Here is a 17,421-nt window from a genome sequence, read left to right as displayed (position 1 = left end):
CTTTCTCTCCCCTCCCCCCTTTTCTATCCGCTGTTGCTAAAGCCTTGTTTTCCTGTGGCCTCCCCGGTCTAAAACTGAAAGAGCAGAGACTAAGAAGACTGGTCATTTCAATTCCGTGGCTACCGTCTGACTGTGGGCAGGGGTGTTTGTGAGTAGCCCAGAGGGAGCCCTGATGGCAGGGCCCCACAATGGGGAGGAGGGAGCGGCCAATAGGTCAAATATTTTCTTGGAATCCTCTCCCAGGGGCTACTTTGCTCAGCCTGCAGAAACTGCTTAACTCCATCAACATGAGCCTGCCTTTCTATTTTCTCCAAGTCATTGTTAACTCTTCTTCCCCCCTTCATTTCCATCACCTTGGCTCCATGCAGGCTTAGGACAAGCCAGATAGCCCAGAGTAAAGGGAAATAGATTGTGGTGTGGAAAGGTGGAGGAAGTTTTCCAGCAGTCTCATACCTGGGATAGTAAGACCCAAACTGAAAGTCTACACATACTGTCTGGAGGCTGCGACTGCACGAAGACTAAGAAGATGCTCAGTACCTCTGCTGGGCTGTCCCCATAAATCCAGCACAAGGAAGGCGAATAAAATTGAAGTCCCAAATGGACAGGCCCTGGGGGGAGAAGGGCTGATGGCAAACCTCGGCCTCTAAGTGTCTGGGGGACTGAGGGGTAGGATGGTTAAGAGCATTTCAGTGAAGCAAGAGGAGGGGACAGAGTCCCGATAAGGTGGGGGTGGGGACGGAGGGGGGAGTGGTTTTCCGGGCTCTGAAGAGTGGGAAAGCCAGAAGAGTTTCGCACTCCAGCGAAGTAGAGAGGCGGCAGCTTTTCTTCCCGGGAGAAGCTCTGGTGGCTGTTTTGCTGCTGGAAGTAGGGGAAAAATGCCCCGCTGCTGCGGCCGAGGACTGATTGCGGCAGCGCTGCTGCTGTGGACCGCCGGGCAGTGCCAGCAGAGAGGTGAGCCTGTAGAAGCCGCTGCGCCCCGCTATCGTCCCTACTCCGGGGGGCTGCTCCGGGGAGGAGGCAGGCGGGAGCTTGAAGAGGTCTGGGCTGGCGGGAGCTTGAAGAGGTCTGTCCCTCTTGCAGATCACGGCTCAGGTCTTTGGCTTCGCTGGCTGCAAGGCTAAAGATAGTATGCTTGGAAAAGCAATTCTCTTGGGATAGCTGGTGATCCTGGGCTAGTAAGTTCCAGGTTGTCAGCGTAAAGGGAAATCCCACCGGTGTCTAAGAAGGAAGCCCCAGAAAGATCTTCTGGCTCTTGGGCGGTTGGGATTGGGAGCGGGAATGTCTGCTGACGCCTGTTCCCTGGGGGCTGGCTGCAGCCACCTTTCCCGGAGCCCGCCTTCCTTGCTTGGAGATTTCTTAGAAAAGTTTTGCACTGTCCAACTTTGGAGTTAGCCCGACTTTCTTTTGATGGACTGGAGACGTCTACGGGGAGCATTGGAAGCAATGTTATTTATTTTCCTTGGGTAGGAGTAGAGTGGGGTGGGGTGGCGGGCGTGTGAGTGCTGAAAGGGGGAGGTGTAGAGGTAAGGGGAGATAGAAAAAGGGGGGAGACATCTCAGCTGGCATCCGCCGACTTTACAGTTCCCAGGGATCCTGCTTGGAAGGTTTTTGTTGTGTAATTGTTGGGCTGAAGGTGGGGGGTGGGCTTGGTTGCTAACCCTCGGGTAATGATGCCCCCCGCCCCCGCCTCTGCGCCCGGGAATGAATGGGACAGGAATTCTCCTGCAAGCTTCTCATTGTCTGGCTTCAGGAAGTCAAACCATGTCCCCTCTCCCCTCTTTCCCTCTCCCGCCTTCAGCTCTGGAGGGCTTCGCTCAGCTTGGCAGTCCGGGAGGTACTCTGTCCTCTGCCGCCCGGTCTGCGTCTCTGCTCTGACTGGATGAATGGGTGGAGCGGAGGAAGTCCGCGGAATCTCCTGCCCCTGAGCTTGTTATCTGGAGGAGAATCTGGCTAGCACTGCCCTGGGCATATGGCGAACGAGCGGACAGATGCTCCCCTTTGCTCTTTGTGCAATCCTGGAAGTGGCCAAACCGGCTTTCCCCCTCGAGTACTTTGAGAGGGAGCGCGCGGGAGAGAGTGGTCACTCTGGGGAACGAGGAATCTGGGCTGTGAATTCCTTGACTCACATTTTTACCTCTCAGATAGGATGCCTCGTGGTTGCAAGGCTGTTCAAGAACTGGACAACCCTGTAGTGTTTATCTGTAGTGTTCTACCCATCCTTAATAGAGACCATTCTGCCCCATCTTCCTTAAATCAACAGTTTCTCGTTGCCCGGGCGCACCATTGGGTAAAGTATCAGGCACAGCGCCTCGCTGCAGTAAATATTTGTTGAATAAATTAATAAATGGACGGTCAACCATATATACAATTGGACTTTCTCCGCAAACACAAATTCCTTTGGAAAACCTAATAAAGTCGAATAGAGGAAAAGAATTCATTGAATTTAGCTAATTCCAACAGGCACGGACTGAGACTATATTGTATTGTTTCTGTTACATTTAATTTCATATATCGGAGTAAGGGATGTCAATATTTAACGGCAATAATGTTCGTCTCACTTTGGGACCTTGGAACTAGCCTCATTGCCTAGTAGCAATTAAGTAGCAATCACTGACTATAGTCACTAAGAAAATAAATGTTTAGTCTTTTGAAGATCTGTAATTTCCAGGTGTCATTACTTCCATAATAATGTGTGCAAAAAGATGAGTTTTTAAAAATCCCACACAATAAACAGTATGTAGCAGTTTTCTGGTGTGCACAATGTTATACATGCATCGACTCTACCTCAACCCCTACCAATTTACCAGTGGATAACTTGGGAAAGCTTGGAGATTCCCTGATTTCTGAGATCTGGTAGAGATAGAAGAATGAATAGCAGCTTTTGGATCTCTGGGTAACCGTGCTATCAAATCATATTTGGCATATTCCTGTCAAAGGTCTACCTTCCCTCCTGCATCCTTTACTAAGCATGCGGGTCAGTATTTAAATCCCCGTGTCTTACCCGTAGTTAGTAAAATATGCAGATGAAAAATACACGGATAGAAATAGATGACTTTTGAACTACTGCTCATACAGATTTTCACTTGGTTTACCTATCTCCACACACAATCCAATTTTTGAAAATGGTCATTGTGTAACAAGATAGGGATTGCTAGTTTCTACTCTTTCTTTGGGTAATATACCAAAAGGAAACTTGTAACTATGGTATATGATTTCATTCATTCCCACTATAATTGTGAATGAGTGTATGAAGTGTATCTGATTAAATGCTAAGAGGGACTTACCTTTCTAATAAAAAAAACAGTATTATATCCACAATTATGGCAATCATTAAAGTAAACGTTCAAGTCAATTCAAAGGTTAGGTTGTTAGCACAACCATTTTTTTCCTACTAGAGCATGAGTCCGAGGCAAGACAGATTTGCAGATATCCAAAGAAACTCTTTAAATTCTGGTTGTGTGAGCACTAAAAGACCATTACAATTTTAGTAACATAAATGGTATTAAAATGTGATAAACATGAAAGATGTGTGCTTTGCTTTATTTTGAAAAGATGTACTTTTTTTCTTCTTCTGTAACTTTACTCCCAAAGTAAATGCCCGTAGAAAATAGTTATCTTAGCAGCTGGAAACAAGAATGTGTTGTAGTAACATCACAGCTCATATTCCAGACTTTTACCTCTTCCTCCTTTCTTTTCCTCTTTTCCAGAAATTAAATGCAAAGGCTACATCTATAACAACTTAATGTTGCATGTTTGAGAATTTAAATATAGTAAGGCATGAAATATTTTCTAACAAAAGATCATTTGCTACTTTTAGTGTTGAGTTGAATTAGGAAGCATATAGTAAAATGCTTATAGTACAGTTGAAACCAACCTAATAATGCTGCTATCATTTGTTCATCTTCAATATTCTATGCTGATCATTATCCATTTTTACCATATGTTATATCCTCAGAATCTATCTTCAAAACTCTAGGCATAAATAGGGGATTTCTATGACTGTACTTAAGAATGTCTTCTTCCAGGTTAAACCATCTGCCCGAAAATCTTTTTATCTTGAGAATCCTTTCTGACTCTTCATTGAAGTAACTCAACATCCTATCTCTTTTATATAGAACCATCCCTCATATTGCAAGATTACCTCATGCTGTCCAAACATGTGATTCCCCCTTTAAGCACTTCCCATTTATTTGTGTGGGATATTAATATCATATTCATTCAGTATTTGTACTTTTAAAGATGTTAAATTATCTTACTTATCTGTTTAAATGAGGGCAGGTCTTGGCATCTGATGTTTCTGTTTTCTAATGCTGTTTTCCTAATTCCTTTGAAATGGGGAACAACCAGTCATTGTTTGATTTTGTAATATCTATGTCTTCCTACAAGTTCTGTAATAATAATAATAGCTAGCTTTGCTCTATATACATTGTCTCATTTGATCCTCATAACAACTCAATATGTCAGACGCTATCATTTTTAAAGCAAGATGAAATTTACAGGAACATCCCTTTTATATAAAAAAGAAAAAGGTCAGAGTTGGGCATTAATTTCAACAGGACAGGTCAGTGCCTTTTAAAAAAAATATCCACCAACCAAGTTTGTTTGACTCTTGAACCACAGGATACTTAAAATACTCTAGATCTATTTGATAAATCAAAGGGATAATGAATCCCCTAGAGTATAGAAGTAAAGTAGGGACAGATGATTACATTCATTTATGTTTGATTCTTTATTTAGCCCACTCAGCTTTATCTGCATTGCCCAGAGATGTTGTTAAATGAATTAGGTAATCTGTAAACACATGTACTTTATTCTAATATGCTTTCATAAGGGACAGGTGCAAATTACTTTTATGCTTGTAAATATTCATTATTTCTTGTTTAATATAATATTCATCTGAAGACAGCCTAGCAAATACACATATTTGTAAAAAAAATATATAATATGTAATAAGGAAGACAAAAATGAAGTGAAAGGTAATTCATTTAAATTCATAAATTTGGGTTCTGTTGGAACAGGCCTGGCTGGGAATTATTTCTACTGAAAATTCCTTGGTGCATTTGGGTTCATCTAATTTGTATCTCATTTGTATGGAAAGTGATAGTCTCTAGGTAACGATTTAAAGGCACTAAAGCCTTCAAATCTGCTCTTTGTTTTGATAAAAGCTAGGTCAGGAGACCTTTCTTTAGATGAGTTTTGACCTGGTCCTTTGTTTGGAGCCTGGGGACATACAATGGGGTCAGTGAGATTTCCAATCTGTCTACTGGATAACATTCTTGTCAAGGTAAGCATTCCTCTATCTCCAAGAGTTAATCCAGAAAGCATCCAAGGGATGGAAGAGAACTAAAAATGCACAAGGTTTCTTTCATATGAGTTTCTTTTCTCCTCTTGCCTCTTCATCTTCATTTTTTTTTTGGGAAAATTGTTTGAGGTTGTGAATCACTTCACTTTTTAAATTATTGTTGAATTCTGACCTGCTGTTCCAGCAGGTAATATTACTTAAATTCTTGGACAAGATCATTTTGCTTCTGTATTACTGGTAGACATGTCAAACTTAATCGATGAGTACTGATGGGAAGTGACTTTTTTACTTTCCAAAGTATTTCCTGCATTTCTATCTGTTACTCCATGTTTCCTGCCAACAGTTCAGAAGTTCTCTAAAACAATAGTAAATGTTGAAGATGCTTCAACTTAACAGTTTGTTTCTCTCTTTTTTAAAATAGAAAAATGATTGTCTTTCCATAGGATCCTTTGCACACAATTCCTTTTCAATCAAATGATTGCGCCAGTACAAAGGCATTCTCCCAACCTTCTTTGTCTACTTTGATCCACCTTGCATAAAGCTGCTGCACTAATCTTGCTAAAAAGAAACTCCCATTTCAAAATGGCAGATGCCTAGTTTAGAGCCTCTAATGGTTCCATGTCACCACTCTGATACTACCATAACTATCTCACCTTATTTTCAATGATACCTTAATATGAGCCCTGGAAATAGATGTTCATTTCTGCCTCTATTCCATTGTTCCAGCTATTCATTCTACATGAAATGTTCTCTCTTCTTATCTACTCTTTCCTGTGCAGGCTTCAAGGTTCATGATCAAGCTTTGCTTTAGTACTCCCATCTATAATGACCCCCATTTCATTGTTAAATTCCTTTTGTACTTTTGATGAAGTCGGGTCTTTCATCTAGCCAAGTTCTTTCTTTTTTTTCTGCCTTTGGCTGGCTCTTAGGTTGCCACTTTATGATTCTGTGATTTTTGTTCCTGTGAGTACTTCTTCAAATGAGATAATCAAATGAGATGTATGTGTAAAGCACTTTGCAAGTCTTAAAGTGATACATAAATGTAGCATTATTATTATTCCCCCACTGTAGATCCCAATGTATCTATGAGTTAGGAAAAGAGACGATTTTATAGAGTTGCAGTAGCCACAAAATTAATTGCCTTGTTGATGAGCCTCCAAACTGTCTTTAAATGACAAACATACATCCTTGTATAGTTGGTTTCCATAGCTAGACAAAAGCTAGAGCTTTTGTACCTCAGGCATAACCTTTCAGAAACCAGGATTGCCTCCATGCCACAATAAGACATTAGAAGAGGACATTATGGTCATTGTACCCAAAGGCTCCCTAAGGACAAAAATCAGAAAGATTACTCACAGATCTGGGTTTAGGTCTTTTCCCATTTGATCTTTTCTTCCCCTGTACTCACTATAGTCCAGTTTACATCATTGTTTCAAATGACCAAGCTTGAGATGAAAATTATTCAAGCCACCACACAGAATATCATGACTTAGTCATACAATGCATAATACTCTTTAAAAAAAACTTTAAAAATATATAGCCCAACTGAAACAAATACAATTTCATGCTACTGTTAACTGGTCCTACTTTTAAGTTTTAGACTATTCCTTCTAGGTGACAATTGTTTGTAAAAGAAAATTTTGTGCTCTTTTTTGTAGGCACAACTTTGCAAGAAACATTTTGTTAATTTGTGATTACTCTAAATTTAAGCATTTATCTGCTTACAGAGCTGACAGTACCCTCATACCCTCAGACATCTCTCTAACACAAGTTGTTTTGAAGTCATATTTTTATAGAATTCTTGAATGAGCTTCAGAACAAGATGAAACAACTAGAGTTCAGGATAAAAGTTCAGTTAACAGTTTGTTTCATCAAATAGCATAATAGTCACACAACTTTTGGCATACCCTTGGACAACCATTTTCTTAAAATCATGCCATCCCTCTTTGACCACTACCTATAAGGCTTCTTCTTTCCATCTGGTTGATACCATCCTGGCTTCCATTAAGTCGAAGTAATCAAAGAAACTTCCACTTTTTAAGTGAATCATTACTCTATCTAATTCCTTCAGCATTTCAGGAAAGAGGCCACTTACTACTCTTAGGTATATATATATCTGGGGTGCCATGTCTGGGCCACCTTCTCTAATTACTTTGTGGAAGTAGTCCTTCCTGGTCTGATCAGAGAGAGAAGAATAGGGTATTTTTAAAGAATAGATAAACACTGATAAGGCTTTACTTCCAGATTAGTCCAAAGGTTAAGACTAAAATTATTTTTAAATGCTTTCTTAATATTTCTGAAAGAGGGAATAGGGGTAGGGCAGGAGTTTTTTGTTTGTTTCTACATGTTAATACTCCCTTTTTTGTCTGCAAACCTGTAAGGTTAGAAATGGGAAAGTATCTAAAGGTAGTATATCTAGATTCTGACCTCTGTGTGTGTATGTGTGAGAGAGAGAGAGACAGACAGACAGAGAGACACACAGAGAGAGAGAGAGAGAGAGAGAGAGAGAGAGAGAGAGAGAGAGAGAGAGAGAGAGATCTGTGTGAATCTCTTTCTCTACATTAGGATTCATTAGGATTGTTCTTTGGGTGTTGACTTTTTCCTGATAGGAGATAGAAGCAGAGCTCAAACTCCAATCCTAGAATCTCAGAATCATGGGGTTGAAAAAAAGACTTCAAAATCATCCAGTACTAGCCCAAGTCTCAAAGCATGAACCCCTCCCATAAAGCATTCCAAATATGGTTTATCCTGCTTTTGCTTGAAGAATTCTAGTGATGGAGGGCTCACTACCCACATCCACAACCACCTCTGAGACTTACCTTTACATTTTAGAGCAACTTTAATTGTTAGGGAATTTTTCCTTATGTATTTCAAAATTTCCTTCACTGTAACTCCCACACATTAGGACCACCACTGATGCTAATCTTTTCCTGTAGGACCAAGGAGAACAACTCTAATGTCCTCCACAAGACAACTCTTCAAATATTTAAAGACAACTATTGTATCCTACACTGTCTTTTCTTTTCCAAGTTGAACATCCTAATGTCCTTGAACAGATCCTCAGGTAGCAATTTTAATTAAAATTAAATTACATTAAAAACTTTTAATGGACAAAAATCTATTTTCTCCCCCTTTTACTTCTCTCTTTGGAAAGAAAGAAAGGCCCTGTAACAAATATGCATAGTTAGGGGCAGCTAGGTGGCGCAGGATAGAGCACTGGCCCTGGATTCAGGAGGACCTGAGTTCAAATTCAGCCTCAGACACATAACACTTACTAGCTGTGTGATCCTGGGCAAGTCACTTAACCCCATTGCCTAGCCAAACAAACAACCAAACAAATATGCATAGTGAAACAAAATGAATTCCTACCTTGACCATCTCCAAAGGAAAAAAAAAGACATCTCAATCTGTACCTTAAGTCCATAACCTACTTCTGTTAGGAACTGAGTATCCCATTGCATCATGGGTGCTCTGGCATCTTGTTTGGTAATTGCATTGATCAGAATTCTTAAATCTGAAAGCTCTTTGTTTTTACAATGTTGTTGTTGCAGAAATTATTCTCCTGGTTCTATTCTGCAACAGGAATACAAGTCATCTTAGGTTTCTCTGAATCTGTCCCTTTCATCATTTCTATCTCACAACAATATTCTATTACATTCATATGTACCATAACCCCATTTGATGGGCACCCCCTTAGCTTCTAGGTCTTTGCCACTTTCAAAAGATTTGCTGTAAATATTTTTATGCATGTGGGAATGCCATAATTTTGAAGGCCCTCACCATTCTGAAATACTCTTTCCAGCTTGTCAGTGTCCCATCTAAAATGTGATGTTCAGCATTGAACATCGTATTCCCTATGCACTCTAACCAGAGCAGAGTATGACAGAACAGCCACATCTTTTGCTCTGTATCCTATACTTCTGTTAGAAGCCTAAGATCTTGTTAGCTCTAAATTCTACTGTCTTATGATCTTCACACTTCTACATCATGGCATTATCGACCCATTTGGGTTTATAGAATCATAGATTCAGAGCTAGACAGACCTGAGAGGTCACCTGGTCCACATCCTTCCTTAGAAAGATGAGGAAAATGAGACATAGAAAAATTAAGTAACTTTTAGATTACATAAGTAGTAAATGTCAGAACAGAGATTTGATCCTAGGACTTTTGATTTTAAATACAATATTCTTCCTACTGCACTACCCCTTCTCCCATGGATTAACTTACTATATCCTATTTGAGAGATATTTGCATGTGTTCAGAAGGCAATCACTATCTACCCTGGGAAATCTTTCACGTTTTCCATGAAAACATTTAAAATATTCTTGAACCTACATTAACAATTTAACACATAAAACTTTACTTTCAATTAATCCTTTCAACCTCTAATTAGTACTAGGGAAAGGTGATGTTTTACCAAATACTTGGAGTCAGTACTATATGGTCTTAATGTTTTGATAAATCTATAAATATATTTTAATTATCCTTTCAGTGTTTCATGCCCCTTACATCTTGTCTATTGAGTTAAAATTTGTCCTCAGAAACTTATTGTGTGACCCCGGGCAAGTCACTTAACCTCTCTCTCAGTTTCCTCATCTGTAAAATGAGAATAATAAGAACACCTACTTCCCAGGGTTATTGTGAGAGTGAATTTGGATATTATTTATAAAACACTTTGCTCAAAATGTATGATCCTGTGACAATCTATAAATTAGATCAAACCACTGATCCACTGGGTGGAACTACTGGATTAAGGGATCCTCTTAGCTCCTCCTCCCTTGATTGACTGGCAATTTAACTGAATTGATCTTTGAACTGGGTGTGTTTTGCCGCAGTCCTAAAACTCTAATTATATTACTCAGAAATTAATTTCTAGCTTTGAAGTCCACTTTAGATTTTGCTCTTCTAAGAGCAAAAGTGAATAATTTTCTAGCAAGTGTGAGAAATTCACACAGGATTATCATTATATTAATTTATTGCAGATATTTGGGAATACCTACTTCCAAGGGACTTAGATGAGCCCTGTTATTAATTTACTTCTATAATACAGAGAAATCCAACATCTTCAAAAAACATAACTACTTTTTCATAAATTGTTATGAATAACATTTCCACCTAAAATAAAGCTATTAAAAAAAAACACACACACACACACACACACTGTTTGTTTCAGGTGGAACAGGTGCTCTCCTTTAGGCATTTCATCTTGAGGAATACTCACGCTCTTAGTGACAGTAGTACAGAATTTATGTTTCAGTTGAATTTTTGTTCTATTAAAAATCCCTTACTTGATAATCAATCAAAAGATTGGTCTTTTTTTTTTTGGAAGCACAAACCTAAAAATTCTTTTCTGAATGACATATATGTACCAGGGGCTACAGTAGATTTTTCTCCAAGCAATCAGTCAGCAAGGATTTATAAATTGCCTACTCTGTACTAGATATTGGGGATTCAAACACATAGAATGAAATAATCCAGATTTCCAAGGAGTTTATACTCCAAAGAATCTCTTATTTGTTGAATAATTTTCATGAGTTCTATGTCGTCTGACTTTATGTAGGAGGAGTATCCTAGAAAAATTGTGTGCAGGTTTGTTGTTCACAAAAGTTGGAAGGGAGACAACTAGTCCAATTCTTAACTTGACAAAAGGTCCTCCTCTATAACCTATCTGATGAGTGGCCATCCTACCTTTCTTTATTTGAAGACCTCCAGCGGGAAGAAGCCTCAGGACTTCACCTATTTTTTTTTATTTTGGAGACAATGGGGGTTAAGTGACTTGCCTATGGTCACACAGCTAGCTAGTAAGAGTCTGAGGCCAGATTTGAACTCATGTCCACCTGACTCCAGGGCTGGTGCTCTATCCACTGCACTACCTAGCTGCCCCTGACTCCCTTATATTTTTATACAGATCTTGTTAGGAAGATTTCTCCTGATATCAAATCTAAAATTACCTCTTTACAATTTTCATTCATTGATTCTAGCTCTACCTTCTGAAAACTAGCAGTAATCCAATCCTTCTTCCATGTAAAATACTGAAGATAGCAGTTGTGTTATCTAGCATCTCCAACTGCCTTTCAGACATTTCAAACTAGAGGTCCAGGACATATCTTAAGCTCAATATGTACCAACTGACCTCATTATCTTTCTTCCTAAACCCTACTCCCACCACACCTTCCCTATTACTGTAGAGAGCAGCACCATCCTCCCAGTCCCTCAGGCTCACAATCTAGGTCATCCTGGATTCCTTATCTCCCCTCACCCCATATCTGATCTGGTGCCACAGCCTATCAGTTTCACCTCCACCACATCTCTTGAATATTCCCCTTCTCTCCCCTACACAGACACCTCTCTAGTACAGACCCTTATCACCTGATGCCTTGATTACTTACAAGAGTCTTCTGGGTCTGCTTTCCTCAAGTCTCTCCCTATGCTAACCCCTCTTCCATTCATCCACTGAAGACATTTCCTAAAGCACAGGTTTGGTCACGTCATCCCCCTCCTCAATAAACTCCAGTGACTCCCTGTTGACTTCAGGATGAAATACAACCTGCTGTTTGGCATTCAAAGCCCTTCATAACCTAGCCACCTCCTACCTTTCCAGTCTTCTTACACCTTACTCCCTAACATGTACTTTTTGATCCAGTAACACTAGCATCCTGGCTCTTCTGGCACTCCCATCTCTTGGTTTTGGACATTTTCTCTCTCTGTCCCCCATGCCTTCAATGCCCTCCTTCCTCTGCCCCACCTACTTGACTTTCTGGCTTCCTTTAAGTCTCAACTAAAATTGTATCTTTTACTGGCAGTCTTTCCCAATCTCAATTCTAGTGCCTTCTCTCTGTTATTTCCTATTGATCCTATGTATAGCTTGCTTAAAAATATGTGTTAGCATTATTTGTTCCTCATCCTCTTCTCTCTCTCTCTCTCTCTCTCTCTCTCTCTCTCTCTCTCTCTCTCTCTCTCTCTCTCTCTCTCCCTTTCTCCCTCTCCCTCTAGCCCCCCTCCTTTTGTCTTCTCCTTTCTCTTCCTCCCCTCCCCAACATTCCAGGCATATCCCACCAGCCTGGCCCAGACTTTCTTAATGCAGGCTAAAGGTCATTTTTTAATGCCATTTCACAGAGGTTGACTCATTAAGTGTATATTTCTACTGAATTTTAACTTTGTTTTTTTGTAGGTGATAAATGTGTTCATAAGATCATATATTTAGAGCTGAGGTTCTCCAGGTTCTCCGGTTCTCCAGTTTGATGTCCTCCTTTTATCTGTAAGGGACCTGAGTTCCAGATAGGCTGTGACTTGCCTATTGTTACAGTGTTCATAAGTGATGGTGCTAGGGTTTGAGTCCAGGGACTCTAAGTCCGACTTCAAATCTATCACTCTACTTATCCACATGGTTATCCACCAATCCCACCCCCAAGGTCCAGATAATTTTCACAACAAATGTTTGTCTGGTCAGATCTCCCCATCTTGTACTTGTGAAGTTGATTTTTGTATGCAGATGTTAACAAAATCACTTCAAGTGAATTAATAAATACATACATACATATATATATATGTGTATAAATAATATATACATATATATGTATATTGCTAGAGGAGGAAATGGCAAACCACACCAGTACCTTTGCCAAGAAAACCTCAAATGGAGTCACAAAGAGTCAGACACAACTGAAATGAATGAGCAATAAAAATGTATACTGTCATATTTTAATAAGTATTTAAAATAATTTTGAAAAAGAGCAACAATTTACTAATTTATATTTGGGGTAAAAAAAAATTGTGTAATAAATACTAAGTTATCTGGTTGTCGGATAAAAGAAGATCCAAAGTTCACTCAAAGAAATCAGAGGAAGCCTTTGCTTCCTCTTCTTCTCCTCCTTTCCACCCCCACCCTTCAATAGCTTAATATGTCAATGTCACAACTGTGATTGGTATTGGTTGCTTTGGTGTGAATGATAGACTCAAAGTCCACAGAGTGGAGTGAGAGCAATGACTAATTGATAAACCAGGTGAGTCTAGAAGCCCAGTCTCTTGGCTGCTAGAATGTTGCAAAGAAAAAAACCTGACGTAAAAAGAAGAAAAGATTTATTGATGAGAATGGAAAAGAGACAAGAGATAGAAGTGATGGAGGTGATAAAAGTGGAATGAGGATAGAAGCAAGGGGGAAAGTATGACAAACTTAATTTAGACCTGAAAGGAACCTTAGAGATTCCTTGGTCCAGGAGTCTTATACCTGCTGAGTTGTTTTTTTTTTTTGTAGCAAGCTAAGAATGATTTTTTTTTACATCTTAAAATACATTAAAAATGTAAAAATCATTATTTTTTTTATTTTTAGTCAATTGGGGTTAAGTGACTTGCCCAGGGTCACACAGCTAGTAAGTGCCAGAGGTCAGATTTGAACTCAGGAAGATGAGTCTTCCTGGATCCAGACCCCTGCACTCTATCCACTCTGTTTTCCATAGGCATAGATAATTAAGAATTAGCTTTTGTCTCTTCACAGCTTTCGTAACAATTGGTTCAGCTTGTCTGATACTTTTGTCTCAGGTATTAGCTGTTTAACTTTGGACAAATCACTTGATCTTTTCCGATTTCATTTTTCTTATCTATGCAGTGACAAATGTTTGGTCTAGATTGTTTCTAAGGTCTTGGACAGCTCATACATTCTATGTTTCTGAGATAAGATGTGAAATTGCATCAGTGAGTATAAAGGGGGCTTCTGTTTTTCCTGTTCGGCATAGCAGTGTAATAATTTATCATCTAGTCATTTGATGAACTGAAAAAATTAAGACATTTTTAAAACGTGTCTAATTTATACTGAAGGAACAGTTTTGGCCTGAGAAAGGCTTGCTCTGCATAAAATACACTAATGTATAAAGTATGTAATCTTTGTTTAACAAAAGAGTTTATGAAGATTCAGTGTATGAAAATGAAGAAAAATCATTTGTATCATCTCAGATATGGAATCTACTATTTCCAGATTCTCATGCTTTCTTATTCTGGAGAAATAAACTCTTCATTCTCATCTCCTTGCCTCCTCTCAATGGTCTTACATTATTTTATATTATGTTAGTAGAGGCAGCATGACATGATAGATGGAGTACTGTCTTTTGGTTCAGGAAGACACTTCTAAGTCCTGCTGCTTCTAACACAATATGAACTGTGTGACACATATGTAACATGTGACCTTGGTTGGTTACTTTGCTTCTCAGTGTTCCAGGCAACTTTTTAGGGTTATAAGTTGCATATCATTTGCTTATCAGAATCCATGGAAGGAGTTTCCACACCAGGAGTTTCCGACTTATGAAATCACAAGTCTGGAACTCCCTTTTACCACTAAAAAAATGTAGATAGGTACTAAAATTCTCTAGATGCTACAACTTGTCATTTCTTGACTGTAAAATATTTACTCAATCTTGGCCTTTGTTGGCCTTTATTGTGAAAGAGTAGATGATGGTTTGTCCCTCGGGGTATAGGTAGCCTTTTTCCTTTTCTGTCCTCTTCTCCCTCTACTGTCTCTTTCTCTTCCTGCCAAACTTCCCACCCCCAGATTTTGACAGAACAATACCTTACCTTTATTGAGTTAGTTACCTATTTCTGGGATTGTTGGTGATAGGAGATTCAACTGGATTCACCCTGGGGCTTTTGAATGATGGGTTCAAACAAAATGTATCAATACAAAATTGTAATATTATGTAATCAGTATCTTATTAACTATATTTATTAAATTATGGTCTATTGGGTGAGTGTATACAACATACATAAGTAAATGCAAAGTAATTTCAAGAAGAAGAGAGTGCTAATAAAATGGAGGGGATCAGGAAAGATAACTTGGAAGAATAGCATTGCTGTGGTGCTTTCAAAGAAGTGAAGGATTCTATGAGATGGAGGTAAAAAAAGGAGTATGTTCTGGACTTATGCAAAGGTCCAAAAAAAAAAAGAAATGGAAAATGTTTCTATGTGGAACAAGTAATAGATCAGTTTGACCAGAACATAAGGATGAGCAAAGGAAAAAGAAAAGAGCCAGATTACTTTGATCAAGATAACGATCCAAGACAATTCCAAAGAAGCCTTGTTGAAAAATGCTATCCACCTACAGAGAGAGAACTGATGAGCACTGAGTACAGACTGAAGCATACTTTTTTCATTTTCTTTATTTTCTTTGTTTGTGTGTGTTTGTGTTTTCTTTTGCAACATGGCTAATATGGAACTATGTTTTGCATGATTTCACATATATAATCAATACATATTGCTTGCCTTCACAAGAGGAGGGGAGGGGCAAAAGGGAAGGAGAGAATTTGGAACTCAAAAATGTTTTAAATGAATGTCAAAAAAATTTTTAAATGTAATTGGGAAATATTTAATGAAATAAATGAAAATATTTAATGAAATAAATAAAAAGCTATTTTTAAAAAATAGACACTAAATTACGAAGAGTTTTAAATCCTCAGCTAAGGATTTTGTATCTGGCCCTGTAGGTAATAAATAGCTAATGAAAATGCTTGTGTAGGGGAAATGACTTGGAAAGAACTGTGTTTTAGGATTATCAATTTGAATGATGTGTGGAGAATGAATTGGAGAGAAGAGAGATGGGAGGCAAAGAGACCACTTTAGGAGGCCTCTGTAGTAGTTCTTGTGAGAGGTGATTAGGGCCTGTACCAGCATAGAGTCTGGGTGGATAGTGAACAGGGCAAAGATGTGAGAGATTGTATGAAAAAAAATTGTTTTAGAAAAGAAAGAAAAAGAAAAAAAAAAGGGCAGCTAGATGGTGCCCTGGATTCAGGAAGAGCAGAGTTCAAATCTGGCCTCAGACACTTGACACTTACTTACTAGCTGTGTGACCCTGGGCAAGTCACTTTGCCCCATTGCCAAGAAAGAAAGAAAGAAAGAAAGAAGGAAAGAAAGAAAGAAAGAAAGAAAGAAAGAAAGAAAGAAAGAAAGAAAGAAAGGAAGGAAGGAAGGAAGAAAAGAAACAAAGAAAGAAACAAAGAAAAAGAGAGATTGTGTGAAAGCAGAATTGATAAAGACCTGCCAAGTGATTTAATGTAAGGATTGAAGGAAAAAGAGGAATTAAGAATGACTACAAGTTTGCAAAAGTGGGTGTTTAGAAGGATGGTGATATCATCAACAAAAATGGGAAGGAGCAGATGTGTTTCCAGACCAGAGTCATGAGTTCTGTTTTGGACACAATCTCTCTCTGTTCTAATTCTCCAGATTTTTCTTGGTTTTCTTATCAAGTGCCAGCTTGGAATGAAATTAAAACAGGAGACTTAAGTTAGCTGTATTTTCTATACAAGGGTTTTTGTTTCTATTGGTGGTGATGGATGTATTTTGGTTTGTTTTTTGTTATGACAAATGCTTATCATTTAATTGCTAGAAATCCTTGAAATCCTTAGCTTTCAGTGAGTATTTTCAGTGGCTCCAAGAATAATCTCTCTGGAATTAAGGCTAAATAACTAGAAATAGTTATACTTCTGGCCTCTTTAGATAAAGGTTGTGTTGATGGAGTGCCAGGTTATGGGCCTTGAAAACCCCCACCACCATCACGGACAACAACTTTCCTTGAACTTTCCCACATGGCCAAGTCTCTGGAGTTCGCCTGAGGCTATAATCCTTTCAATAGGCCTTTCATTGTGGTCCCATGCCCAAACCTCCAATTCTCTGTTACCTCTAACCTAGCACAGCCCTTCATGGTCTATTACCTCCAGATCACCCCCCCCTCCACTTTAACCCCTCCCCCCTCCACTTCGAGTGGCTCAGGTCCCTAGTGTTCGCTAAGGGCACCCAGCCTTTCCAGGTGCTTCTCTATTACCTCCCAGTTACCCAAGCTATTGATGGCCACTCCTTGACCACTGTGTATGAGTGTCCTTCTTGCCCCCATTAAATTGCTCATATTCATTAAGAGTCTGTATTCTCATTACAAAAAATTGTATTGTCATTACAAAAGCTCAGATTCTTAAAATCTCACCCACCCTGACCAGTGTTCTACTAAACCTTGTCTTTGGCTGAAAGAAGGCTTGGATCAAATTCATTCGAGGCAGGATCTGTGTTGCTTGCCCTTGAATTTCAAGGTACCAGCCCTCCTAAACCTCGACATTTTGGAAAGTTCAGGGGGAGTTTCCAGGGTC

The 17,421-nt window shown here is 39.1% G+C and overlaps 1 protein-coding gene across 1 annotated transcript in view; it reads left to right on the top strand.

The window, feature by feature from the left end:
• The first annotated feature begins 788 nt into the window (after window positions 1-788).
• The window catches only part of LAMA1 (laminin subunit alpha 1), a 198,243-nt gene continuing 181,610 nt past the window's right edge, over window positions 789-17,421 (top strand). The window contains 1 exon segment of the mRNA XM_020975006.2: window positions 789-951. Within this exon segment, the coding sequence (XP_020830665.1) occupies window positions 876-951 (76 nt within the window). The 5' untranslated portion in view covers window positions 789-875.

This window comes from Phascolarctos cinereus, unplaced genomic scaffold (genome assembly GCF_003287225.1).
Source record: "Phascolarctos cinereus isolate Bilbo 61053 unplaced genomic scaffold, phaCin_HiC Scaffold_4;HRSCAF=312, whole genome shotgun sequence".
Lineage (NCBI taxonomy): Eukaryota > Metazoa > Chordata > Mammalia > Diprotodontia > Phascolarctidae > Phascolarctos > Phascolarctos cinereus.
This window is presented reverse-complemented; position numbering and strand designations above follow the sequence as displayed.